Source organism: Ursus americanus, chromosome 14, assembly GCF_024610735.1.
Source record: "Ursus americanus isolate L20-20 chromosome 14, mUrsAme1.1.p, whole genome shotgun sequence".
NCBI classification, from domain to species: Eukaryota; Metazoa; Chordata; class Mammalia; order Carnivora; family Ursidae; genus Ursus; species Ursus americanus.
Genome location: NC_142140.1, coordinates 62,381,401 through 62,406,750, shown reverse-complemented (window position 1 = coordinate 62,406,750; position 25,350 = coordinate 62,381,401). Strand labels below are relative to the sequence as shown.

The window sequence follows — 25,350 nt, the reverse complement described above, 5'->3', positions numbered from 1 at the left end:
CACCATTAATAAAAAAAGTAGAAAAATAAAAACGAATAACAAATAATTCATTAAAGTCTGCATTTTATAGAAGAGCAGGGTAATTAGCTTAGTGCCGGAGCCCTTTAATATTTCTACTGCATAAAAGGAGAGCGTTACAGAGAAATGGTTGAGAGGGGGAAGAAAAACGGGAAATGGGAGAGAGTTGAGGGGAAAGGGGAGAGAAATGGAGAGGAAGATGGGAAGGTGTGAGTAGGAGACCAGGGGCGGGGGGGGGGGGTCGGAAGGACTCTGGGCGAGGGGACAGGGAGGCGGCAGCGCTGGGCTCCTGGGCAGAGAAGGGGCTCGAAGGTAGACTCGGAGGGAGGGGCGCGGACTGGGACGTGGAAAAGGCAGGAAGGGGAGAAGACGCGAGGTGAGGGGGGGGATGAGTGAACGGAGACGCTTGAAGAGATGTCTGCAGGGAGGCCCAGGGCCAACAGTCTCGGAAGAGTGAGAGCAGAAGCCCGAGGGCCACGTGGGAGTCTGAGGACTGACCCCAAGGCCACCGGGGAGCTGGACATGAAGGAGGACGGCGCCGCCAGAAGGGGAAGGCGCACAGGGTCAGGTTCGGGCTCAGAAGGAAGGAAAAGGAAATGTGTGCATGGCTGCAGGGACCGGGAAGTGAGAAAGTAGAGGACAGGTCTGGAAAGATTCCAAGGGAGGGGAATGACAGGTGTGTCCAGGAATCGAGAGAGGCTTTACCTTGCTCCCCACCTTCTGCTGACTTCTGGCCTCAGTGTTTTTGCCCCTTTGCTAGGAAGGAGGCTTGAGGCGGGTGGGGGGGATAGGTGATGGCCGGGAGGTGGGGTGCGAAGGGCCCAGGCACTAAGTTATGTCAGGGATAGGGACTGGAATGGGGAGCCAGGAAGATGGGGGTGTTTGGGGCACGATGCCTGGAAGCCAGGTGTCAGTTGGAGGGCAGTATAGGAGGGGGCGGACAGTGGCTTCAGGGCAGTGGCTCTGGGAATGGAGACTCCGAGGACACTGCCTAAGTGCGGGAGTTCTGAGGGACTGGAGCTAGGGTTCCTGAAGCTGGGGACGGTTAGGATAGCTAACTGAAAAAAAAAGGGCAGAGGGTGGGGGCGAAAGTAGGGCGGGACAAAGAGCGCCTGGAGGAGAAACCAAGAGTCCTTGCGGGGGGGAGGGGTGAGAAGGCGGAGAAAAGGGGCCCCGGGCGTCCCCCAGCTCTGGTTCCGCAGTATGGGCGGCGCACCTGCTGGGGACAGGTGAGGGGCATCCTGGTGCCCGAGGGAAGTCCAGTCTAGAGGGGCTGACTCTGAGCTTGGAACTCTGGAGAAGCCTCCACCTCTTCCCGCCCCTCCCCCCCCCCCGCAGTCCCAGCCCGGCAAGAGAAGGGGCGTGACCCTGGCGCTCAGGTTTCTTCCTCTTCACCTGGGGCAGGAGGGGTGAGGGCCAGGACTTCCGGCTCAGGTGAGTGTCCCTTCGGTGACGTCAGGTCACTCTCGGCCGCCCCTCCGGTCCGTCCCGCCCCGCGCTCCCGGTGCCCGCGGGGGCGCGCCCCTGACGCCCTACATATACCCAGGAGCGACGCACCTGTCCGCCCGCACCTGCCCGCTCACGGCTGTGCAGCCTCTCCCTCGCACAGCAGCCTTGGGCCGACAGCCCGGGGTACTTTGGGGACCTCGAAGCGCCAGGACCGCGCGCACACTGCCCCTCCGCCTTTTGTTTGGGTCGGGTCGCCGGGAGCGCCGGAGGGGACCGCCTGGACTTCGTCGATCGCTTTTTCGACCATCAGTGCTCGGGCGGAGCCTGTTCCTTGAGCTGTGAAGACCCTCGCCCCGCCGGAAGGATCGATTTGTGTTTTCTTGGGTGATAAAAAGATTTGGAATCACCTGACCCAAAAACTTATCTTTGGGTGACTTAAGACGCCACTGCAAATTGTGTTTTTGTGGGGCTGACCCCCCAAGCTTTGTTTTGCCGCAGGGTCGCCCGCCCGGCGTCCCCAGCCTTCTCTGAGCGCAGACATGGCCAATTCGGGCCTGCAGCTCCTGGGCTTCGCCCTGGCTCTGCTGGGCTGGGTGGGCCTGGTGGCGTGCACCGCCATCCCGCAGTGGCAAATGAGCTCGTACGCGGGCGACAACATCATCACGGCCCAGGCCATGTACAAGGGGCTGTGGATGGAATGCATCACGCAGAGCACGGGCCTGATGAGCTGCAAATCGTACGACTCGGTGCTCGCCCTGTCGGGTAAGGCCGCGGGGTCGACGGGGCGGACGCGCCCGGGGCTGTGCGCGCGGGGCGCGGGGCGGGGAGCGGGGCAGGGCGCCAGGCCCCAGGGCCCGACGCTCGGGGTTGCCGGGGAGCAGGCGGGGAGGAGGAAGCGGAAGCGGCCGGGCAGGGGTGCGGGGAGGGCCGCAGGCCCGGGTTCCAGCGGCTGTACGTCGGCCCGTGCCCCGGCCAGCTGCCCCCCCTCCCCGCCCCGGCGCCCGGCGGCCCAACCCCCTCCAGATCTCCTCCCGCGCGGGCCCGCGCAGGTGGCGGCCTCGGTCTCCCGCCCTTTTCTCCCGGACAAAAGGCGGCCCGGGGCGGAGGGCGCGGGGTCGGCCGAGGAGCTGTGCGCTCCGTCAGACGTGGGCCGCCGCCTGCGGCCTGTAATCTTATCGGCCGATTAGCCGAAGCCACAAACCCGGTGGCCACGATAGCGGGGTCAGCGCTCGGCCGCGGGCCGGACCGTGCGGCCCGCGCGGGGACTCCGGCCGCCGCCTCCGCTCCCCTCCGCGGGCCCCGTTCCCTCCCCCCCCCCCCCCCCCGGGGCAGTTTCATCGAAACCCTTGCGCCCCGGGCGGGTCCCAGGGCCGAGAGAGGGCGGGGCGGGGCGGGAAGGCCGGGAAGCCGGGAGGGGCAGGATCCACCCGCTCCATCCGGGGCTCGGACACAGAAGGGGCCCCAGGCCAGAGGCCGGCGGCGATCCCAAGGCCCGAGCCGTCCGCACGTCCAGCAATGAGGGCGTCCTTCCCGCTTCCCCGCAGCGGCCCTGCAGGCCACCCGAGCCCTGATGGTGGTATCCCTGGTGCTGGGCTTCCTGGCCATGTTCGTGGCCACCATGGGCATGAAGTGCACGAACTGTGGGGGAGACGACAAAGTGAAAAAGGCCCGGATAGCCATGACCGGAGGTATCATTTTCATCGTGTCAGGTGAGCTCTCCCCCTGCATCCGGGAGTGAAGGTGTGCAAGGTGCTGGTTTGGGGTCTCCTAATACAGCCGAGCCATCCTCTCTCCAGGTCTTGCTGCCTTGGTAGCTTGTTCTTGGTACGGCCACCAGATTGTCACAGATTTCTATAGCGCGCTGGTCCCCATGAATCTTAAGTAAGTATGGGAGCCCTGCCTCCTGAGGGGACGACAGGTCTGAATTTCTGGTGTCAGGAAGGAGGATTTCTGATCCTAACCCCCTCTCTTCGTAGGTACGAGTTTGGTCCTGCCATCTTCATTGGCTGGGCAGGGTCTGCTCTGGTCATCCTGGGAGGTGCCCTGCTCTCTTGCTCCTGTCCTGGGAGTGAGGGCAAAACTGGGTACCGCGCACCCCGCTCCTACCCTAAGCCCAACTCCGCCAAGGAGTACGTGTGAGCTGGAACCCCTTGCCCCAGCCTGGCAGCCTCTGGTGTGCCCAGGTACCGGAAATGACCCGGGGCAGATCTCAGCCCGTGGGCGGGGTACAGAGCAGAAGCCTTGTCACCCCAGCCAGTGCAACATGTACAGTTCCACGGGGGGGGGGGGGGGACAAAAAGAGGGGGGTTGGGTGTGCTTTTTGTACAGTAATAAAAAAGTATGTTTTGGAAAGTAGGCTTTTTTTTTTTCCCTTCTGGGCCTCTGCTTTCTTCCAACCCAAATCCTCGCAGGAAACCTGGAACCTTTAAATGCACCTGCTCCAGCTTAAAACAGGACACTGAGCACCAGTGGTGTGCAAGGCTCTCCCTGTGGCACCACCATTCCTTGTCATTCAGGCCCCAACACCGACTACTGACTCTGAAAGACTCCGGTGCTTGGTTTCCCTCACCTCTTCCCATTCTTCAGTCCCTTCCACTCCAACTCTTGCTTAAATAGCTACCAAAGTTCCTTTCAGTAGAAAAATAAAGACTTTATTAGGCAGAGAGGGGAGAGGTTCCTGTTCTTTTCAACTTCCCCTAATGCCCCTTGCCCATTTTTTGTCCAGATGGAAGTTACTCTCTGACTCACGACCTGGGGGTGACAACAAAGATGGGGGCAGGGACAGGGCAAGGCCAATGCAAACAATGAGAGGACGGTTATGGGTCCAAGGTCTTTCTCCTCCCTTCCAATTCCGGGCCAGTCAAACATCCAGGTCATCATCTGGGTCTTCCTGGTCCAGGTCATCATATGCGTCGGGCTCATAGAAGATGTGGCTGGTGGCCTGGCTGGGCCCAGCACGCAGTAGAGCCTGCTGTCTGAGGAGGGAGAAGGGGAGAGTTGGTGCTGGTGAAGGGGGGTAAGGGGTCATATCTGCATACTCTCTTCCTGGTGACGGACTCCCTCGTCTTTGCCCCTCCAGGTCTTCTTGGTCCGAGTCTCTTTCTCTGGCCTCCCTGTTTATTTGGTTCTGACGCACCACTTGGTCCTGGGATAGAACTTTTAAACTGCTCTCCTGATGACACCTCACATTTTTAACAGCTCGAGGGCAAGGATCCTGCCACAGTCTTGCTTCACCCACCCACACACTGCGCAGACAACAACAGACATATGCTGAAGCTGTTATTAACCTGCCACACCCATCTCGCTTCCTGTCCTCCCAGCGCTGTTGCTGGAGGTCGGCAGGGCCACTTCCCCAGGGTCTGGGCTGGTTCATCTCAGAGCCAGATTGCTCTGTGACCCAAGGTTCTACTGGAGAGAAAAGAGACATAAAGGCCCTTTTGCCTTGTTGGGAGTATGAGTGGATAGAGAACCACTCCCCAGACTTGTCTCTGGAGGTGGACTTCAGCCCCTATAAAGTCTGGGAGGTTAACCAATAACCCGCTATCACTCCCGTCCCAGCCCCAGACGCTGGGTTCTACTCAGGAACCCAGGCAGTTAGCCCCCAGCCGTACTTTTCAGAGCTGAACTGGAAGGGCAGTGTCAGGCTGTCTTTGGCTTCTCGCTCTTTCTTGGACAGGTGAAGGTTAAAGGTCACATGAGCTGTGGGGTCCACCTGGAGATACAAAGGATGCTGCCACTTCGCCTCATGGCTGGAGGCCTTGACCCCGCCCCCTCCCTTGTTCTGGCCCTGGCACCCTTAGATACCGGGGCTGTGTGAGGATGTGCGTGGGGCTGGGACTCTCGTGGGGGTCCCCCTTGGAGATCCAGGCTGAAGTCAGGCAGGATGGAGAACCGTTGGGTCTGCGGAGAAGAAAGAGTATGAACAAAAAGGCGTTTCCCATCTTACGGAGCAAACCAGGGAGAACTTGGACCTAAAAGCCCCGGCCCCTGAGCATCCCTCCTCAGCCCTCCTTCAAACCTCTCCCTTGGGGTTCGTTCCTTCTCCCCCAGGAACCACTCCCAGGCTTTTGTCCTTTGCCATTTTTTAGAAGATGACACCTCCTCCCAGCTAAGCTCAGGGGACCAGCTAAGCTCAGGGGACCCGAGTCAGACAACCTTGAGTTCAAATCCCGACTCTACCGCTTACTGTCTGGAACCCTGGGTAAGCCCCCCCACGCTGCTCGATGGGGAGAATGAAAGCATCCACCTCACGGGGTAGCCGCGGTGAAGATTCAGGAAGGGTAATGATGGGACGATGACACATGGGGAAGCGCTCCCTCACCTCCGCTCTCTTACTCCCCTTCTGTGTGACCCCGACCTCCCTCCCGGGCTTCCCTGGGGTTCTCCTGACCTGATGGGCTGGGCGCTGTCGGGGCCTCCGAGAGAGGATGTGGGCCGAAGCCTGGCCCATTGTCCCACTCAGGGTCACTTCAGTCTGGGCCAGGATGCTCAGTGCTCCCAGGGGGCCCGGGCCATGGAGCTCTTCATGGAACAGGCCGAGCACCCGCACGGGCTCTGCCGGGGAGCCGCCACCTGGAGGGACAGGGAGGGTGGGGCACGAAGGGCAGGATGGAACATTCAGGAGGGAGGCCTGGGATGGAAGAGTAAAGGAGGAGCACGCAAGGTGAGGCCACGTTCCATCACGGCTCAGGCCGGACTTCCCTCGGCTGGTCTCGGGGCTCTGGAGCCTGCTTCGGCTTCCACCCTCACTGCGAATCTGAATGCGGTCCACTCCGACTTCAGTCCCCAGGAGCTCCTTCCTCACAGCCCTTCCTCACCTGCTCTCTGCCTACTTTCCAGCTTCGTCTTACACGCTGAACTCCTTGCAGGTTTGGGAACTTTAGCTTATGGTCCCAGTCAGTGCCTTTGGTTCCCTCCCTTTCTCTCTCCCTTTCTGGGCGCGTTGACAAAACATTAGGCGCTGTGCCAAATACTTTCACGTTTCAATCCTTAGGAAGGCCGGCATTTTTAGGCTGAACCACATGAAATTGCTATTACTTGACACGTGTGTGTATCTGACCTACCAAACCAGGACTCCAAATGGTTCACCCTAATACTATCCGTTCATCCCCCCCCCTTTAAAGAGTAAACTGAAACACTGAGCAATCAAACACCTTAAAACTAAGCTAGGTACCTGACTCGAGAGTCCACTGTAGAACCCAGAGCACGCTTCAAGGCTAGTCCCAGGGCCCCTGTCTGCCCAAATTTGCCTAGGGAACTCCTTGTTCTCCAGACAGCTCTTTGCCTAAGGCACTCTGTGCCTGTTCCTTTATCGTCACAGCTGTTATCAGACTATCTTGTAATCGCTTATTTATCTGTTTGTGTTCTTTATGGGACTTTGAGCAAAAATCTGACTAGTCTTTACCTTCTCATCATCTAGAATTGTACCTGACACGTTGCGTAATTCTTATCTTTTGAGTGAACGAATGAAACCAATGACTAAGAAAGAACTTGGAAAAGAAACAATAAAGTGATTGATAGATGGCATCACGAAAAAGTCGAGATTGAGAATAAACGGTAAAGAGATGGAGTAAGGCCCAACTGGAGCTCTGTAGCGTGTTTTTTTTTCTTAGGATGGAAAGGGGCTTGTTCCTTGACAGCGGAAGGTATATGAGAAGGACGAAGGGGAGTCTCACCAGGGTGGGCGTGCTGACGGCTCAAGGCACCGAGGGCCTGGCAGAGGGCAGTACAGGGAATGTGCAGCAGCAGCCAGCTGAGTGAATCGAGAGCAATGGTGACAGGACCAGGATGTGTCCTCCTGCACATGGCTTGCAAGGCTCCCAGGGGTCCCCCTGGAAGGGCTTCCCCAGTCTGTGACCAGTTGAGAGGGTCCCTGAAGAGGTCATGGTAAATCAGCCTACAAAGGGAAAATGGGAGACAACTTAACACTGCCCCCTCCCCTCAATCTTGACCTTCACCCTGTGATCTTTGGGGTTCTATTTTTCTGACTTAATATTCTAATAGTAGTGAAAAGTAATATTGAGAGATAGAAGATAGTGATTGACAGCACAGACTTTGGTGTCAGACAGCCCTGAGCTCCAAGCTTGGCTTTACTACTTACCCAAGGTCACCTGATAAATTACTTAATCTAAGACTCAGTCTCCTCAGTTGTAGAATAGGGATACCAACTGCTTGATTCTTAGAACGATGCCTGACACATAGTAAATGCTCGATAAACATTAGCTATCATCATCATCATCAGATATTTCCCAAGTGGTGCCTAATACGTGTCATTCCCTGGACGGATGGAGAAAAGAGGACATGACATGTGGTTCCCGAGAGTAGAAGAGCTTAGAAAAGATCGAGAATTAAATCACGTGACACTAACTACTAATAAAATAGCAGTATAAGCAAAGGAGTCTAGCATGGGACAGGATTCATGGTGGCCAAGCTTGTTCCTAGACACCTCCTTTCTATCTTTTGCTTCTCTTATAAATACTATCTTAACATAACCTATCACAAACTCTGATACAAAGTTAGGGCTGAGCAGACAGATGTGATCTACTGAGCTATCCAGACCAAAGAGTAGTCTTTTTCAAAAAAGGCACACAGGTGGGTTCAGGAGCCTCCTGACCTCTTCCCCACATCAGTCTATTACTCCTGGAAATTCTACCTGCTAGAGTCCTTTTACATTTGTTCTAAACTCTCTATCCTTACTGCTACTGTCTTAAGTAGCAGACCCCTGTCATCTCCTAACATCATTCCCTGGCATTCATTAGGGTAGTGACCCCTTCTGTCTCATTCCTGTGCCTACCACGGCACCTGTTTCATAACCAGTGCGCAGTGCATATGCACCCCAGTGTACCTGGAAAACTGCCAACAGCCTTCCCTCCTGGTCTATCTCCAGGCTGCCTCCTTCGAACCCCCTTCTTCACACTGGCCACTGGAGTAGTCTAACAGCTATGATGTTATCACTGTCCTCCCAAATTTTGAAATGACTCTCACTACTTTTAGAATAACGTCTAGGATCCTTTCCGTCCTCTGTAAGACCTTTTACTATGAGGCACCTTTTTATCTTTCTGGACGAAGGAAACTCTTCTGCCTCCCAAGAACAGTATGCTTTCACCTATGTGCCTAATTTTGCATAGGCTGTTCCCTCTGCCTCTAGAACAGATCACTCAGTTGTTTGCAGCTAGGCCTGATACAACTTTGTTGTTTTCTTTCTTTTTTTTTTTTTTTAAAGATTTTATTTATTTGACAGAGACAGCCAGCGAGAGAGGGAACACAAGCAGGGGGAGTGGGAGAGGAAGAAGCAGGCTCTCAGCAGAGGAGCCTGATGCGGGGCTCGATCCCAGAACACCAGGATCACGCCCTGAGCCGAAGGCAGACGCTTAACGACTGAGCCACCCAGGCGCCCCAGGGCTGATACAACTTTGGAATCCATGTCTGGATGAAGCATCATGAAATTCTGAATAATTAACTCAAAAAGGCAAAATGTGTTTATTGTTTTCTTTTTTTTTTTTAAGATCTTATTTGTAAGTAATCTCTACACCCAACGTGGTGCTGGAACTCACAACCCTGAGATTGAGAGTTGCAGGCTCTGCCCACTGAGCCAGCCAGGCGCCCCAGAACGTATTTATTCTTACCCTCCAGTACAGCCTCTGATGCAAAACTACACCATTGGCCTTTTATCACGCTCTATTTCTCTCTCAACTTCTACGGTCTATGCTTTAGATTCTCCAGATACTCACCACTGCTCATCTCTTACGCATCTGCGCCTCTAGAAAGACTCCCTATCCATTCAATGAATGAATACCTGAGTAGCTGCTACCGCACACCAGGTTCTGCGCTTGCTGCTGCAGACGAATTTCCTTAGAGGCCCCACAGCCAACGCACTCTCTCCCAACTTACCGGCTGTTGATACTGGAGTCAAAGCCTTCACGGAACTCGTCCTCGCTCACTTCGCAGCCCAGGATGTGGACCTGCTCCCCACTAAGGCAGAGATGGAGCGTGTCACAGAGTCGGGACCGGGCTTCCTCCCCCCCCCCCCGCCCCGGGAACCTCTGGGAGAAGCTGGGGGATACTCACCACAGTGCAGATTTCTTGATAAGCGCCTTCAAGAGACTGCGCCCCTCCCACTCCACGGAGTCTGGGGAGAGCGAGGGACGGATAAACAGCGTGAGAACGCGGAGGCTTCCGTCCTCACGAACCCCTGGAGGCCACCCCTAGCATGGGACACATGGCTCTTCCTCTCTGCTTCCGCCCCGGGAGCCCGGCACGGAACCCCCTGTGCCGCTGGCCCTCACCCCGCAGCAGCACCAAGCCGCCCAGAGCCAACACCGACTCCATCTCCAATTCGCGTCCGGTCCCTCCTCCGGCGCCGTCTGATGGCGTCACGACCCGCTGCCCCGCCCCCCTCCAGGGGAAAGGGGCGGGGCACCCATGAATCCTTCCACCACTGACACCCGGCCTAGTCTGGAATGAGAGGTGATTGTGTTCAACATCCCAGGGCGGGAGTGCTCACGCGGAGGGGCCCCTCCCGAGCTCTGGAGCACAGACGCCGGACATTTTTTCCATGACTAGGGCTGGAAGAGCCGTTGGGGCAGTTGTCGGTGGGAGGGGGAGGAGGCCGCACGAGCTCGTCCGACCGCCCGAACCTCGGCGGCAAGTGACGTCACTCCGCCCCGCCCCCGCCGCTCAAGGCGAGGCCCGCTTCGGTCCCAGGCCCCGCCCCGCCGCCACCTTCCGCGCTTGCGCGATACTGCGGCCTTGTTGGGCGCTCAGTCCGCTTTTCTTACCCGCCCCCACAGACCGAAGAGGGGGAACTTTAGTCCCGGTGAAGCGAATACACGTCACCACCGGAAGCAGTGTCAGAGGGGAAGAGGAGGGGGGAAGAAAGGAGGAGGGAGCCCTTAGGGCAGTAAAATGGCGCCTGTCAGAGTGGGAAATCCAGCTGCAGAGGCTGCAGCCCCGCTCCCCAGCGGCTAAGACACCCCCGACTTCGGGGAGGGGGAGGCCGCTCCGGTCCAGCCGTCCGCGCCCTTCGGCTCCCCCTCCCCCTCCTTCCCCGCTCCTCCGCTCAGCTGGCCCGTTCGCCGCCGCCCCAGCCCTTCGCGCGCTCCGGCCCCCGCCCGCCCTTTCCCGCGGGCAGCCCCCTAGCGCGCCTGCGCAGCGGGCCACCCTCCGCTTCCCCCTTCCCCTCCCCCTCCCTTCTCCCTCCCTCCCTTCTCCCTGGCCCCCTCCCCCACTACCCCCTCCCCCAATTCTCCATCCCCTTCCCTCCTGGTCTCGGAGGACCCCGTCCTACCCCGACCCGTCTCGGCCCGCAACCTCCGCGAAGCCGTCGGTGCCACTCCCCGCCCATGTGGGCCCCCGCGGGCTGCCCACGCCTGTCCCCCAGCTCCCGGTTCCGCTGGGCTTTCCCCTCGCCGGGGGTGGCTTTCTGAGCCGCCCGCTCCGCGCCCCTCTCTGCAGCCTTTCCTGCCACTCGGGGCCCCCGTTCCCCCTCCCGGCGGCGGGGGGCTGCCCCCGGGGGGCTGGCGGAGCTGGGCCGCGGGGGCCCCGGGGCCGGCGGTGCCGGGGTCATCGGGATGATGCGGACGCAGTGTCTGCTGGGGCTGCGCACGTTCGTGGCCTTCGCCGCCAAGCTCTGGAGCTTCTTCATTTACCTTTTGCGGAGGCAGATCCGCACGGTGAGCCGGGGTGGGCGCTGGTGGTGGTGGTGGTGGTGGTGGGAACCCATGTCAGCGGTGCTCACGGGTTTTCGGAAAGTGTCGGGCCTCTGTTTAGGCTTCGGAACGGAGTCCTGGCGGCGGCTTTTCCCGTTAGAGAATTGGGGCATCCTTAGCTGGGCATGGGGTTTCGGAATGGGGACTGGGGAGACCCTTGTAGTAGAATCGAGGTGGGGGGGCTAGTCGGGAACAGGATTTGGCAACTCCTGGGGGCTAGTGTGGTGGGTGGGGCGCCGTTTAAGAAAGCCGGAGTTGTTGTTACAGAAACGAAGAGGAGGGAACACCTGTTTGATGCCACTAGCTCTGCCGAGGTGGGCTTGTGGAAGACCCTCCGCGTGTGCTGGGTCTTGTAACAAGGAAGAGCCGGGCTTATGTGTCAAGGGTAGAGGTGGGTGGGAGAGCATATGTAACAGACAAGGATGGGCACTTGGGAAAAGCCTTGGGTGTGAAGGAGAAACCCCTGCGGTTCGCAGTAAGGGGACTCCTCCAAAAAGGCCCTGGAAACTTATTTCAGAGTTTGGCTGTCTGGACTTATTAAGACCCCGGGACTGAGAAGGATGCTTCTACGTTGGGCTTGAGGGAAGGGAGCACATTAAAGTTTGGGTGTTTCTGTGGGAAGACGGGTGCTTGTGAGTTGTGGGCTTGAACCAGAGAGCACACTTGCCTCCAGGAGACCCCAGCATGGTGAGGGACACTGTGGGCAGTGAAGTACCCAAGTATCTCTGGGTTCCCTCCCCCAGAGCTTTTCTCCAAGGTCAAAGTTCTGTAGGCTAGCATCATTTAATGAATGTGCTCTTGTGTTCTCCTCACCACTGGGGAGAGTCCTCTGAAAGGAGTCTGGGGAGAATTCAGTACCCCGAGGTGCAGAAGTTCTCTGGTCTGCCCTCTTTGGCGTCCCTCAATACAACTTGGAAGAGTAAAAGCAGCTAGGGCCTGCTTGGCCAGAGAATTTCCAGAGAGCCCCGGGTGGAGGTGGGGGTCCTGGTTGACTTACTGACTTGGGGGAGTGGGCCCGGCCGGGATCCGGTGTCTCCTCCACCACTTCCTGATTTAGGGTGAGAGTTGTGCTGGGTGGTCATAATTGTAGGCAGGGCTATTTCCCTGAAACACCTTGGCAGCCAAGAAGAATTTGGGGTCAGAGATGCTGCGATGTGTGTGGGCTAGCTCCTGGGTTTTTCTTTACACGTTAACTACTGTCCTCTCTGCCTGGCCTTGCTCTGAGCCCCCCCCCGCCCCATTTCTGTTCTGGGTGCAAGGAGTAGTGCTCCAGCCCTTCCAGATGCTAGTTACTTGCAAAATTGCTCTCCTCAGGGCAGCACTGAACCCACAGCCTTTTGTCTTCCCTTCCTTCCCTTCCAATCTGGTTTCTCCCCCCACCCCCTTTCTGGCAGATGCTCGGAGCATTCCCTACATGCCCAGCATGTGCAACCCGAGATAGCAGGGCAGGACACCCGAGCTGTCACTGCCCTCATCCCGGCCCTCATCCCAGCCCAGGGAGAAAAGAAGGGCAGATGCCTTGGCATTATGGGGAGAGGGCCCTGTGTTTTGCAAGGGGGGAGTCTGGTTCTGGTGAGGCTGGGGCCTAGGGATGGACTGAAGAGCATTTGTCTGTGCTGAGAAGAAAAGAGCAGGGAAGGGATCGCCAGGCTTGCATGGGAGACATCTGGGTGCTAGAAACAGGAGCCTCTAGAGGAGACCTGGAGAAGCTGGAGGGTTGAGGTGGTGACGTCCTTGTCCCTTCCTCACCTCCCTCACGGCCCTTATTTCACCCTGGCCTTCCCAACACCCTATCTGTCATCCTGGTGGGTGGGGCTTTCCAGTGCTGTGTGCCCTGCCCTGGGTACCGGAATAAGGAGGCAGGTCAGAGGGCTGAGGTTCTCTGCCACTTGTGACTTGGCTGGTAGAGACAGAAGCGGACAGGTGGCTGGTTAAAATAGGCCTGGTGGCCCCCAGCCAGAGGAACTTAGCTGACCTGACAACCCCTGGTTTCCCTCATCCTCCCTTCCCCTTAGGTACCCAAGGACCTCCTCCTGACTCCTCCTCTCAGCCCACGAAGGAATCTGAGGCTCTCAGTTCCCAAAGGGAGGTGATGGGAGTTGTCACAAAGGACCCTTGGGGTGGAAGTGCGGAGGGCCATGCATTTCTTTGTTGTGGCACAGCGCAACCATATGATGGTCACAAGGGCAGGTGCTCGGGTCGGATGGCGTGGGTACCATCCTGGCGCCACCACCGCATCGACCCTGATATTAACTGACCGTCCAGGGACAGGGTTCTCAAAGTACGGCCATGATTGAGACAACGTGTATGCTGTCGCCGAGTTTTCATTCTAACTAGGTGGACAGGTGACCAAATAAGATAATTCTGGCTGTGTGGTCTTATGTGGTCCTGCCTAAGCCTTGGGCCTTTCGTTGTTTAGAGGCGATGATATTGTTGTCGGTATTCTTCTTATTACTAGGGTTTTGAGAGTTAAATTAAGTAATCCTCAGTCGCTACCACGATGCCCAGCATACAATAAGTGGTTCTAGTCAAGATCTCCTTGTCAAGGGTTCTAATCCCCTCTCTTGCTGTTTGTAGGTAATTCAGTACCAGACCGTTCGATATGATATCCTCCCCCTATCTCCTGTGTCCCGGAATCGGCTAGGTGAGCGTGCTGGCTGGGAAGATTCCTTTAAGGTGAGGTAGGCTTCAGGGTGTGGGCTGGAGGTTGATGGGTGTTATCCCTTTGTGTTGTGGTTCAGGTCAGGTGAAGAGGAAGATCCTGGTGCTGGATCTGGATGAGACGCTTATCCATTCCCATCACGATGGGGTCCTGAGGCCCACAGTCCGGCCTGGAACGCCTCCTGACTTCATCCTCAAGGTGTGGGGGGGATGGGCAGTGATTGGACGGTCATGTCTGTTACTGTGCTCCGACCTGGACCTCCTTTCCTAATCCCAGAGCGTCTCGTCCCTGTCCCCATCCTCTGGCCCCAGTGGCAGCCTCAAGGAGGGAAGCGGGCAGTGGGAGGGTGGGGGTGTCCTTTCGGCCTGTGCTCTGCTGCTTAGGACACCCCCGAGCCCTTCCCTGTTGCTTTACAGGTGGTAATAGACAAACATCCCGTCCGGTTTTTTGTACATAAGAGGCCCCATGTGGATTTCTTCTTAGAAGTGGTGAGTTCATAGAGACCAAGGGCAGCTCTGTGAGGAAGGAATGGTTTTAGGGCTCTGGGAATTTAGACGACTTGGAGGAAGTAGGGGCTGAGGAGAAATGGGTATGGGCGGTTTTGGAGAGGGGAGGCTGTGGGACAGTCAGAGCTTGGATGGCTTTCAGTAGTTTGGGTTCATGTGCTGTGCTGATGCGATTCTGTTCTTCCACGGGCTGCCTGCTCGTTTGTTCTTGTAGTTCTGAATCTAAAGGGTGTGTGGTGCCCAAGACTGAGTTTGGGGCTTTCAGAGTTCGTGTCCTCAGAGACCTTTGATGTTGAGAGGCCCGCAGGACTAGGCTGGAGTCCTGGTCACCCCTTGTGACATCTCCCTCTCCCCCACGCGATTTCAGGTGAGTCAGTGGTACGAGCTGGTGGTGTTCACAGCAAGCATGGAGATTTACGGCTCTGCTGTGGCAGATAAACTGGACAATAGCAGGAGCATTCTCAAGAGGAGATACTACAGACAGGTAAGGGGCTGCCCTCCAGAACGAAGAGGGGGCTTGGGAAGCAGGCCAACCGGGGGGATCTGAGTTTGAGGCAGCTGCCCAGAATGGGACCCTCTGGGGGGTGAGGGGAGGTGGACCGCATAACCCCCTTTGTGGGAGTTAGCTGCCCATGGGTGTCGTTGGGACCGCGCTGCGGTCACAGGGGGCGAGTCTCCTCTTGATTCCCAGCTCGCCCTACCTTCCAGCACTGCACTTTGGAACTGGGCAGCTACATCAAGGACCTCTCTGTGGTCCACAGCGACCTCTCCAGCATCGTGATCCTGGATAACTCCCCAGGGGCTTACAGGAGCCATCCAGGTATGGGAGAAGGCGGCGAATCTGGCAGGACCAGGAAGTGGTTCTGAGAAGGTATTCTGAAAGCCTGGAGCTGGGATTCCTGGTTTACTGTAGGTCAGGATGCAAGGTGTTTCTCTTTTATGTGAGACATTTCCCTTCCCCCACACGTCCATTTCATAGACCGTGTTGCTCAGACCAGATTTGCTTCACAGACATAGTGGTAATGACTCTGCGTAGAGGCTTTACGCTAACGTGAGACAGAGTGATTAAAAGTTGATTTTATTTAGGAGGATGAATCCAGAAGGTTTTACTTAGGTTGCTGGGTTTGGGTGGGTCGGGGAGAGGAACATATTTTAAAGTAACAATCCCCATTCCCAAATAAAAGAAAAATCAGCCTGTCTCTTGAACTCTTTTTTTTTTTCTCATGCACATTTATTTTTACCCGCCCCAGACAATGCCATCCCCATCAAATCGTGGTTCAGTGACCCCAGTGACACGGCCCTTCTCAACCTGCTTCCGATGCTGGATGCGCTCAGGTAAGAGACATTAGATACTTAGATTTCTGAGGAAAGGAGGTGGGGGCTCCCAAGAGGAAATAAAAATGTGTCCTGCTTGACTGACTTTTCTCTTTTCCCTTAAGAACTTAGCATTTGAACCCAAGCCTTCTTACAGTAAAGCTCATCACTTTTAGCCAGTGGGTTTTTGGGCAAACTGGACCTCAGTTTCTTGTGAAAATGGTGATCACTTCCACCCCACATCTCCAGTGAGGCTGCCTAACCCTCATGTTGTGAGGCTATCAGCTATAAGGACTCTACCAATTCAAGTTCTTGTTGTCCCAGGTTCACCGCTGATGTCCGTTCTGTGCTGAGCCGAAACCTTCACCAACACAGGCTCTGGTGACAGCTGCTCCCCCTCCACCTGAGTCGGGGTGGGGGGGAAAGGGAGGGTGAGCCCTCAGGATGCCGTCTGCTGCCCTGTCCAGTGGTGAGGACTGTGTGGGCAGGGTCTGCCCCTCCAGCCCCTCTCTGCCCTGGAAGCCCTGCACTCCAGATGGAGTCCGGATGGACACATGGGCCAGACTCTGAAGCAGCCTCACTCTAACTTCGTGTTCGCACTCCCTGGAAACCCCAGACTGGGACATGCGCGGAGGCCTAGGAGAGCCAACACTGTCTGGTGGAGAGACAGGACTGGGCAGAATGACAGACATTCGGTAATCCGGGAGGCTCAAAGAAAAGCCAAGCCAGCTTTGTTGTGATTTGATTTTTTAAAAACTCTTGTACAAAACTGATCTAATTCTTCACTCCAAGGGCTGGGCTGCGGGTGGGAAACTGGGATTTTTGGGCCACTGGATTTTCCCCAACTTGTCCCCCCCGCCTTTTTCCTCTATTTTCCCTTCTTCCTAGATTCCCTCAGATCTGTAACCAGCTTTCTCTCTCTCTCTCTTTTTTTTTTTTTTTCCTTTCCTCTCTTTTAAACCATGCATTATAACTTTGAAACCAAAGCTGCCCTAGGTCCTTCTCTCGGGGCTGGGAAATGAGGGGAGGAGCCTTTGTTCACACCCACCCTGTCCCTTAAGCAGGAGGGACGAGGATCGAGGAGGTGCTGTTGGCTTTGGGGGAAGGAGCAGGGAACCTCGACATCAGACGGTTTGGCGGGAAGGGCCTTAGCCACAGGATGGTGCCCTGCCGGGGAGAGAAAGGACAGCTGTGTGTCCCGAGGGAACCTGAGCGGCAGGGCAGTAGGACACAGCGGTACCAAGGGAGGAGAAAGCTGGATCAGAAACCAGAGAGGCGGGACTTCGCCGGGGGACCGACGTGGACAGGGCAGGCAGCCGCTGCCCGCAGGCGGCGGGCGCCCCAGCCCTCGGCCCCGGGTCGGCAGCCACCCTGCCGGCTCCGCCCCGCCCCTCCCCCTCCCCGCGGCCGGCTCTACTTCCCGCGGCCGCCACGTGACGCTCCGCCCTTCTCCGAGATCACATGATTTTTCGCGGGGACGGACACTGAAAGTGTTCCTCCGCGCTGACGTAGTCCCTACCTTTCGGACCTCCTCTCCGGTCCCTATTGGTCCACTCCTTCTTGGAACCTAAGCGTTCTGTGCGTTTCTCCGAATATGTATTTCGTTTCTGCCCTGCTTTCTTTCCGGAGACCCAGCTTCTCCGTTTGGGTACTACTTTGTTTTGGTGTCAGCTGCCGCCTTCGGCGTACCAACGCGTTTCATGAATAGCTATCCTTATAATTATCTCTGCCTTCACTCCCCTCCCCCTTTCACCTCGTTTCCGAAAAGAACTTTCGGAGAACCGAGCCTCAAATTATAATTAGCAGCTCCTAGCCCTTTTGGTCTCCAGCTTGGTGGGGGAAGGTCGGAACGTGGGTTTTCAGTTATTTTCGACCATAGCACAAGCCAACCACCTTTGCTACGTCGCCTGCGTAGCCCACAAGTTGATTCCAAAGCGATTACGCAGACGGCGTGAGGGGGGCGGTCAGTAGGTGGTGCTACGCTGGCGGCGTCCGGGCCGCTGCGCTAGTGGCGTAACCTAGCAGGCGGGGCGGCCCCGGACGGTCGGGGGCGGGGTTGGTGAATAGGGAAGTGGCGCAAGTCCCGGGATCGCTCCGCTGAGTCCGCCCGCGCGTCGCCGCCGTCGCCGCCGCCCCCCGTCCCGGCCCCCCCGGGTTCCCTCAGCCCAGCCCGGTCCAGCCCGGTTCCCGGGAGGATGAAGTTCGTGTATAAAGAGGAGCATCCGTTCGAGAAACGCCGCTCTGAGGGCGAGAAGATCCGAAAGAAATACCCGGACCGGGTTCCGGTGAGGACAGTAGCCAGGGCCGAGGGCGCGGGGCGCTGGCTCTGACGCCACAGCCCGGGGTTGGGGTCCGGCCGCGCAGCGCGGGCATCTGGCTGCCGGCCGTGGCGGGGTCGGGAACGGCCCGAAGCTGCTGTTGCTGGGACCCGAGGTTGAACGGAGCGGGCAGCGGGAGAGCTGGGGGGTGAGGGGACGTGGATGGCAGAGGGAGACGTGGGGAGTGGTGTGGGAGGCTGCAGGGAGTTTGACAGTCTGAGCCTCACATGGCCATCCCCCCCCCCAGCTAGCTGGGTGTTTGAGGTGGACGCTCTAGTCGGCCCAGACGAGTCATCCCTGCCTGATTACGAGAGTTGTTTATTATGACTCTCTACCGAGCGATCCTGGATGTTTAGGTGAGTCCGACGCAGTGGGGTCAGGATCTCTACTCGAGGCTGCACCGCGTGTTCTGAGACAAAGAAAAATGAGTCGGATGGGTTTGGGTGCTAGGAATTTTGTTACTTGAGTTCTTGACAGGTGTAACTGTGGGGCTGTCTACCCAGTATTTCCTAATTTTCATCTTCTCTTTATCAGGTGATAGTAGAAAAGGCTCCCAAAGCTCGGATAGGAGACCTGGACAAAAAGAAATACCTGGTGCCTTCTGATCTCACAGGTGGGGACCTGACCGGTACCCAGGTTTGCTTCCTGCGGGTGGGAGTGCAGTCTCTGCGGGAAGAGGCTCCACAGGCCATTTGTGACCCTCTGGGGCTTTATCATACCTTGTCTCTCTGGCAGTTGGTCAGTTCTACTTCTTGATCCGGAAGCGAATTCATCTCCGAGCTGAGGATGCCTTGTTTTTCTTTGTCAACAACGTCATTCCACCCACCAGTGCCACAATGGGTCAGCTATACCAGGTATGGTGACTGGAGAGGGGTCGAGGCTTTGGCGGGGTGTTGGAAGAGCTTGAGGGGAAGAGAGTTTCAGGTTAGCAGTTCTTGGACTAGCTGGCTTGCTTAGCTCTCAGTTTTATCTTTGATATCAAAATTCTGGGGGTAGTCCTCTGTTGAAGGTTTGGAGGAGGCAGTAGGAGTAGAGGCAAGGGAAGGAACAGTGAGCTGGAGCGATGGTTCTGACCCTCACTCTTCTCCAGTTTCTCCCGCTTCCAGGGCAGCAGGGAACAGGTTGAGATCTTTTTGCTCAGGACTGGTGCTAGGGCTAATACTGCTTGGCTGCTAAGGCCTGGAGAAGTGAGGGAGTGAATCAGGGCCGGAGTGTTTGGGGGCTCTTCAGAAAGAAGGGGCTTTCAAAGAATGGGTCTGGGCAGTGGGTGGTTCAAGTAACTACAGACCAGATGTCGGAGTACCATCGTTTTCTGCCTCCGCCCAGGAACACCACGAAGAAGACTTCTTTCTATACATCGCCTACAGTGATGAAAGTGTCTACGGTCTGTGAAGCTGTTCCCCCTGAGGTGGGGGGTCCCATTCTACAAAGAGAGAGGTGGCCCCCCTTCCTTGATCTACTTCTCCTTCGGGCTCAACCACCACCTCCCTTCTTCAGGACCTGCACTTCCTAATGTTTGAGGCTCTCCTCCAGCCCCTCTTAGCAGGAGGGCTCCTGGGGGAGGTGGCCTCTTGGACCTCTCCTTTCTCCCCTCTTACCACCTTTCCCACTCTGCTGTAGACTTCTCGACTGTCAATCTGTCACACCCAGTGATGGTTTTGGTTTCTGTTCCCTTTCTAACTGCCCAAGGGGCTCAGAACCCCAACATTCCCTTTCTTTCACTACCTTCTTTTTTGGGGGTAGATGGAAGGGACTGAAATTGTGGGGGAAAGGTAGGAGGCACATCAATAAAGAGGAAACCACCAAGCTGAACTGGATTTTGCTTTGTGTTGCTTCCTGCCCCCTTTGTCTTTTTAGTTGTCTTCTGGTGGGGAAAGTGGAGGTTGGAGGGATAGTAATATATTTTGGTTTATTCTGTTGTTGGGTTTTAACTTACGAAAAAAAAAAGTTTTTGTTGTGACGGAATACTCCGAATGTCGTTTTGTGAAACTTCAGTTTTATAGACGTGTGTATTGAGTCCCGCTGTAAAAAACACAGTGGTTTGTTTTGTCTTTTCCTTTGGGTTCCTGGGGAGAAAGTTTGAAAGTATCTGCTTTAGAGAAATGCATCCAAGTTCGTTATAGCCTTTAGATTAAGAAAGAGATTTTAGTGCGTGGGAACTGGCCAGAGGACTCTGTCGTCGGTTGCATCTCACTTGGCCAGACTTTGTGCCTGTGGCCGGTGGGTGGAATTCAAGGGAGGGAGAAGACGGGGAGGAGGGAGCCATTATCATCAGGAGAACTTCATTCCCCAGCAGCCACTTCTCCTTCTGGCCGGAAGTGGGGCGGTCCCCCGGGGGGAGAAAGAAGCCGCAGAAAGAGGCAGTATGGTGGCCGAGAGTTCTAATCCCTTCTTTTCCTTCGTTCTTAGTCCCGCCCAGCCTACATTTCCCAGGAGCCTGCGCGCGCTCTTCCGCTCTACCCTCTGCTCCCAATCTCCCCGCCACTCCCCGGGGGAGGGGAGCGGCTTAGTGCGCCTGCGCTCTTCCTCGGCTTGCTGGGAACTGAAGTTCCGGAGGCCTATACAGTCTCTTTTCCGCTGCCCTCGGACGGACTACAAGCCCCTTAATGCATTGCGCATCGGCGCCCGCGAAGGGAGGGGGCAGAGAGAAGGAGGGAGGGAGGAGGGAGGAGAGAGGAGGAGGAGGGAGCAGGCGGCCGGCGGCGCGGGGGGAGGGGGCCCGGTCCGGGAGTGCGGGAGGCAGGGGTAGAGGGAGGTGGCGGTAGCGGCTAGCGGACTCGAGTCATAACCGGGCCGAGGCAGACACCTCTGTGGAGCGAGGCAGTAGGAGCACCGAGCACCGGAGGCGGCACCGGGATCCCCGGCTCAGGGGAGGGGGGCGCCGGACCGGGAGGAGGGGAGGGGGCGATGCTGGAAGCCATGGCGGAGCCCAGTCCCGAAGGTGAGCTCTCGACCGGCACGGAGCGCTGAGCCGGTGGGGGGCGGGCGAGGAATCAATTGGCAAACTTGGAGGTCGAGCCCCGGAGCCCAGCGGGGGAGCGCGGGGAGGGGGTCGGGGGCCTGCCCCTGGAGGTGGGAGAGCGACGAGTTGAGAGACCTTGGTGAAAGAGGAGTGGGAGACTGGGCTGGGGGTAGTTGGAGATGAGACACTGTGAATGTGTGTGTGGGGGGGTGGGGAGTGGGAGCTGGAGCCCCGGAGCTCCGGGGTTAGGGGCCGAAAGGGCCTCCAGCACGTTGGGGCCCTGAGGCTGGGAGGCTGGGGGAATGTGGGAGCCGGAGAGTTGTTGAGGAGGGAGGATGTACAAGAGGACTGAGTGAAGAGCCGGGTAGTTCGCCGAGGTGGGGGAGTTTGTGGCGGTGGAGCTCCGGGTAGTTGCCGCCGGAGATACCCCGGTGATTGTTGGAGGGGTGGGCAGATAGTTGTGGGGAGAAGAGGGGGTCTGGGTATTGTCTGCGGCAGAGAGACCTGTACAGGGCGGGCAGTTGTGGGGAGAGAGAGCTGGGAAGCGAGGAGAGCCGGGTAGTTGTAAGGGTGGTGGGGCGGGGTGTGGGGGGTTGAGACCGGCGAGTTGCGGGGGGGGGTTGTTGGTCGGCGAGGGCTAGAGCCTGGGAGTTGCGGAGGGTGAGGGGGCAGCGGCGGCAGCAGCGGGGGTTGCCGTAGAGGGAGAGAGTAGCCGGGAGAGGGGGGGGGGCTAGAGTTTAGGGGTCCGCAGCCTAGTCACTTGGTGGTGAGTACGGGGGCGGGGGGGGGGGGCGGCGGCCGGAGGGCTCGGAACTGGGCCCGGGGGCCCGGCGGGGAGCCCGAGGAGCTCGAGACGGGGAGGGGCCAAAGCCCCGGATGGGGGCGGAGGGACGGCGAAATTGTGGGGAGCGCGGTATGGGGGGGGCAGGTGGGGCCGCGTCCGGGTTAGAGCTCTCTGGTCTGTCCCGGCCGCGAAGTGGCGTTGGATGTGTGTGCCTGTGTGTGTTTAGGGTGGGGGTGAGGGGCGCGCCGGGCCTCGTGCTCGAGCAGAAGGGGCCGGAGGGCGGGGAGCGGTTCAGCGTGGTCATCCTGGACCTTGGGGGCCGGCGGGCTGCGTGTGCGGTCTCGGAGGGCCCCAGGCGGTAGATCGCGGCCGGGTAGGAACTCGGGGCACTGGGCGCGTGTGAAGGACAGGGGCAGGCGGCCGCCCGAGCGCGGTCGGGGGAGCGGTATGGCGGGGTGGGGCGCCAAGAGATCGAGTAGACTGGAGTCTAGAGAAACCGTGAGTTGGGGGGGCGGGGCGCCAGGCCTCCGGTGGGGGGAAGGGGAGCGCTATAGCGAGGCCTGAGAGGGCGCCGCGCCCTGGCTCCGCCCCTCGCAGGGCGGAAGGGGGAGCAGGGGCGGGTCTAGCACAGCTGGGGACCTGCTGGCCTGGCTGAGGGACCTGAGGGAAGAGGGGGTTCGCTTGGGACCTCCGAGATTTAGAGGTGGGGTTTCGCACAGACTCTTTCCTGGTGCCTTGACTCAGCTTTTATTGCTTTCACAGATCCACCTCCGACCCTGAAGCCAGAAACTCAGGTGAGCTTTCCCTTACCTTTGCAGCCTAGTATTACTGCCGGAAGCCCCCCACCCCTCCGGCTTTTTCTAGATCCTCACTTCAGGGACTGTGCCTTCGGGAATGCCCCTCTTCAATTCCTTGCGATACATGTTTCCTTCTTTTCAGCCGCCAGAGAAGCGTCGGAGAACAATTGAGGATTTCAACAAATTCTGCAGTTTTGTCTTGGCCTATGCCGGTTACATCCCCCCCAGCAAAGAGGTAGGGACTGGAGAACGGCTAGCCTGAGGGTGATGTCCTAGGCCATAGAGGGGTGAGGAGCAGAGGGGTGTGGAGCTGAGGGGACTGCGTTACTTTATAGGAGAAACCTAGCAGATGTGATGGGTAAGAGCAGGGAAATTGGAAACTGGTGGGAAAATTAGTCCCTTGGGGTGGCTGGAGCAGCAGTGAATGGCCTGGGGGTGTTCATGGAAGGTGCTTCTCAATGCATTCGAGGAAACAGAGATAAAGAAATAGGGCTCTGGGCCGGGGGAGGCAGTGCTGTAAGGCAAGGGGGACTGGGGAGATGGCCAGAGTGTGAGGGCAGAGGCAACATGGAAGTTTTCAAGAGGAAGTGCTGAGGGGAATTGGGGAGAGGACAGTTCTGAGTATAGTGATTTTGGGTGGTCTGGGCAGGATATTTCCGGGTAGATCTTGTCCCTGGCGTTTAAGCTGGGTCGTAGAGGGGCTGAGATGCCACCGGGCTGCCTGCTGACCCTGGTCTCTCCCCCCTTTCAAGGAAAGTGACTGGCCGGCCTCTGGCTCCAGCTCTCCATTGCGAGGTGAGAGTGCGGCAGACAGTGACGGCTGGGACTCGGCCCCCTCAGACCTCCGAACCATCCAGACCTTTGTTAAGAAAGCAAAATCATCCAAGAGAAGGGCGGCTCAAGCAGGTCCCACTCAGCCAGGACCCCCGAGGTCCACTTTCTCTCGTCTGCAGGCCCCTGACAGCGCAACCCTGCTTGAGAAGATGAAGCTCAAGGACTCTCTCTTTGATCTAGATGGGCCCAAAATGGCGTCTCCACTGTCTCCCACATCCCTGACACATGCCTCCCGGCCCCCTGCTGCTCTCACCCCCGGACCCCTTTCCCAGGGGGACCTTTCCCAGCCTCCTCGAAAGAAGGACCGAAAGAACCGAAAGTTGGGGCCGGGAGGGGGGGCTGGCTTTGGGGTGCTTCGGAGGCCTCGGCCAGCTCCTGGGGATGGGGAAAAGAGGTCTCGAATTAAGAAGAGCAAGAAACGGAAGTTGAAAAAGGCAGATCGGGGGGATAGGCTCCCACCTCCTGGGCCTCCCCGGGCACCCCCCAGTGATACAGACTCTGAAGAGGAGGAGGAGGAAGAGGAAGAGGAGGAGGAGGAAGACATGGCAGCAATGGTAGGAGGTGAAGCCCCAGCCCCTGTGCTGCCAACACCCCCCGAGGCTCCTAGGCCCCCTGCCACAGTGCACCCTGAAGGAGCCCCTCCCACTGACAGCGAGAGCAAGGAGGTGGGCAGCACTGAAACGAGCCAAGATGGAGATGCCAGCTCCAGCGAGGGCGAGATGCGGGTCATGGATGAGGACATCATGGTAGAATCAGGTGAGGGGTCTGGGGCTGTCCGCGGTTAGCTGGGAGGATGGGCTGGGGCTGTTGTGGACCCAAGAGTTCAGGCAGAACACCAACCAAACCTTCTTTCCCCAGGTGATGACTCATGGGACCTGATCACATGTTACTGCCGAAAGCCCTTTGCAGGGCGGCCCATGATTGAGTGCAGCCTGTGTGGGACCTGGATCCATCTGTCCTGTGCTAAGATCAAGAAGACCAATGTCCCTGACTTCTTTTACTGCCAGAAATGCAAGGAACTGCGGCCAGAGGCCCGGCGGTTAGGGGGGCCTCCCAAATCTGGAGAGCCCTGACATCGCCATCTCCAGGCTGGGATTTCCAAATGACAACGTGTGTGACTTGGGAACTGAGCCTCAGGGTCCTCAGCTTACCCCTGGAGCTTGGATATTGTCCCACTTCCAGGCAGGAATTCCCAAGGGAGGCTGGTTTGGAAATGAGTGTCTCACGTTCCAACCTTAACCTTTCCTTCCCACCTTGTGGACTTGAACATGGACCCATTACAGTTGGGAGTGGGAGGCTGTCTGGGTCCCTAGACACTTAATTTCTGTCCCTTAGACCTGCCGCCCCCTCACTTTCTGGGCCAGGGTTGGAGCTGGGGTGGAATGGGACAGTTGTCTATAAAACTCTAGTGTAAATAGAGCACTCCCCTTCCTCATCTTTTCTTTTATCTCCCCATTTATTCTACACCTGTTGTATTTTTAATTTTGGACTTCCCCTTTCGGGCAGGGCAGCTCAGAGGTGGAGTACCAGGGTCTGGCCAAGGGAAGAAGGAAAACAGAAAGGTGACGATCCGCTCACTCACCTCTTTTGTTTTTAATAATATTGGCCAGCTGTTTGTACAGACAGCCTGCGCGTTGTAAATAAAGCAGAGTGGGCTCTTTTGTGTTTATAGCCCTCACTGACTGTCCTGCTTAGGAGGGAGGCGGTGGACAGGCCGGCAGGAAGACTTGAAGCCCACCTCCAGAGCCCGACCCGGCTCTGCGCCCCCCCCACTCCCCCTCCCGAGCCTCGCGGCCTCAGTTGGCTTGCCCCCACCGTGCCCCGGCCCAGGACCTCCACCGTCCCCATCCAGTCCCCCAACACGCACGCTCCAGAGGATCAGCGTTGCTTGGAGCTCCCCGCCCGAGCTGGGCAGAGCAGGGTGGGAGCCGGCGGCCAGCCCCCCTAGAGCTGGGGCCAGATTCGCCCGGGTACTCGGAGGACGCGGGTGGGGATACAT

At 57.7% G+C, this 25,350-nt stretch overlaps 5 protein-coding genes across 7 annotated transcripts; 4 read left to right on the top strand and 1 right to left on the bottom strand.

Moving 5' to 3' along the window:
- Window positions 1–1,374: 1,374 nt before the first annotated feature.
- On the top strand, window positions 1,375–9,359 carry CLDN7 (claudin 7). 2 transcript variants are annotated; one of them, XM_087867540.1, is made up of 4 exons: window positions 1,422–2,229; window positions 3,012–3,176; window positions 3,264–3,348; window positions 3,444–3,751. In XM_087867540.1, the coding sequence occupies exons 1-4, from the start codon at window positions 2,007–2,009 to the stop codon at window positions 3,604–3,606; spliced, it is 636 nt and encodes a 211-aa protein (XP_087723666.1). In that variant the 5' UTR covers window positions 1,422–2,006; the 3' UTR covers window positions 3,607–3,751. The 2 variants fall into 2 exon arrangements, with proteins under 2 accessions (XP_087723667.1, XP_087723666.1); XM_087867541.1 differs by lacking the exons at window positions 3,264–3,348; window positions 3,444–3,751 and adding an exon at window positions 8,690–9,359 and having other exon boundaries at window positions 1,375–2,229.
- Window positions 4,103–10,164, bottom strand: ELP5 (elongator acetyltransferase complex subunit 5). Its single transcript, XM_045797396.2, has 8 exons — window positions 9,753–10,164; window positions 9,535–9,595; window positions 9,358–9,438; window positions 7,143–7,363; window positions 5,858–6,039; window positions 5,272–5,367; window positions 5,079–5,179; window positions 4,103–4,442 (listed from the first exon to the last, which is right to left on the bottom strand). Exons 1-8 carry the CDS (start codon window positions 9,793–9,795, stop codon window positions 4,328–4,330), a joined length of 900 nt encoding a protein of 299 aa, XP_045653352.1. The 5' UTR covers window positions 9,796–10,164; the 3' UTR covers window positions 4,103–4,327.
- A 406-nt stretch (window positions 10,165–10,570) lies between these two features.
- On the top strand, window positions 10,571–16,642 carry CTDNEP1 (CTD nuclear envelope phosphatase 1). The gene is made up of 8 exons (XM_045797397.2): window positions 10,571–11,138; window positions 13,752–13,818; window positions 13,916–14,034; window positions 14,253–14,324; window positions 14,710–14,826; window positions 15,051–15,162; window positions 15,593–15,677; window positions 15,981–16,642. The coding sequence occupies exons 1-8, from the start codon at window positions 11,037–11,039 to the stop codon at window positions 16,039–16,041; spliced, it is 735 nt and encodes a 244-aa protein (XP_045653353.1). The 5' UTR covers window positions 10,571–11,036; the 3' UTR covers window positions 16,042–16,642.
- A 1,085-nt stretch (window positions 16,643–17,727) lies between these two features.
- GABARAP (GABA type A receptor-associated protein) lies at window positions 17,728–19,786 on the top strand. The gene is made up of 4 exons (XM_045797399.2): window positions 17,728–17,941; window positions 18,509–18,587; window positions 18,710–18,828; window positions 19,301–19,786. Exons 1-4 carry the CDS (start codon window positions 17,852–17,854, stop codon window positions 19,364–19,366), a joined length of 354 nt encoding a protein of 117 aa, XP_045653355.1. The 5' UTR covers window positions 17,728–17,851; the 3' UTR covers window positions 19,367–19,786.
- Window positions 19,787–20,685: 899 nt separating this feature from the next.
- Window positions 20,686–25,012, top strand: PHF23 (PHD finger protein 23). Of its 2 annotated transcripts, none has more exons than XM_045797400.1 (5): window positions 20,686–20,915; window positions 22,483–22,514; window positions 22,660–22,752; window positions 23,270–24,107; window positions 24,210–25,012. In XM_045797400.1, exons 1-5 carry the CDS (start codon window positions 20,882–20,884, stop codon window positions 24,422–24,424), a joined length of 1,212 nt encoding a protein of 403 aa, XP_045653356.1. In that variant the 5' UTR covers window positions 20,686–20,881; the 3' UTR covers window positions 24,425–25,012. The 2 variants fall into 2 exon arrangements, with proteins under 2 accessions (XP_045653356.1, XP_087723664.1); XM_087867538.1 differs by lacking the exon at window positions 20,686–20,915 and adding an exon at window positions 21,834–21,924.
- The last annotated feature ends 338 nt before the right edge of the window (window positions 25,013–25,350 follow it).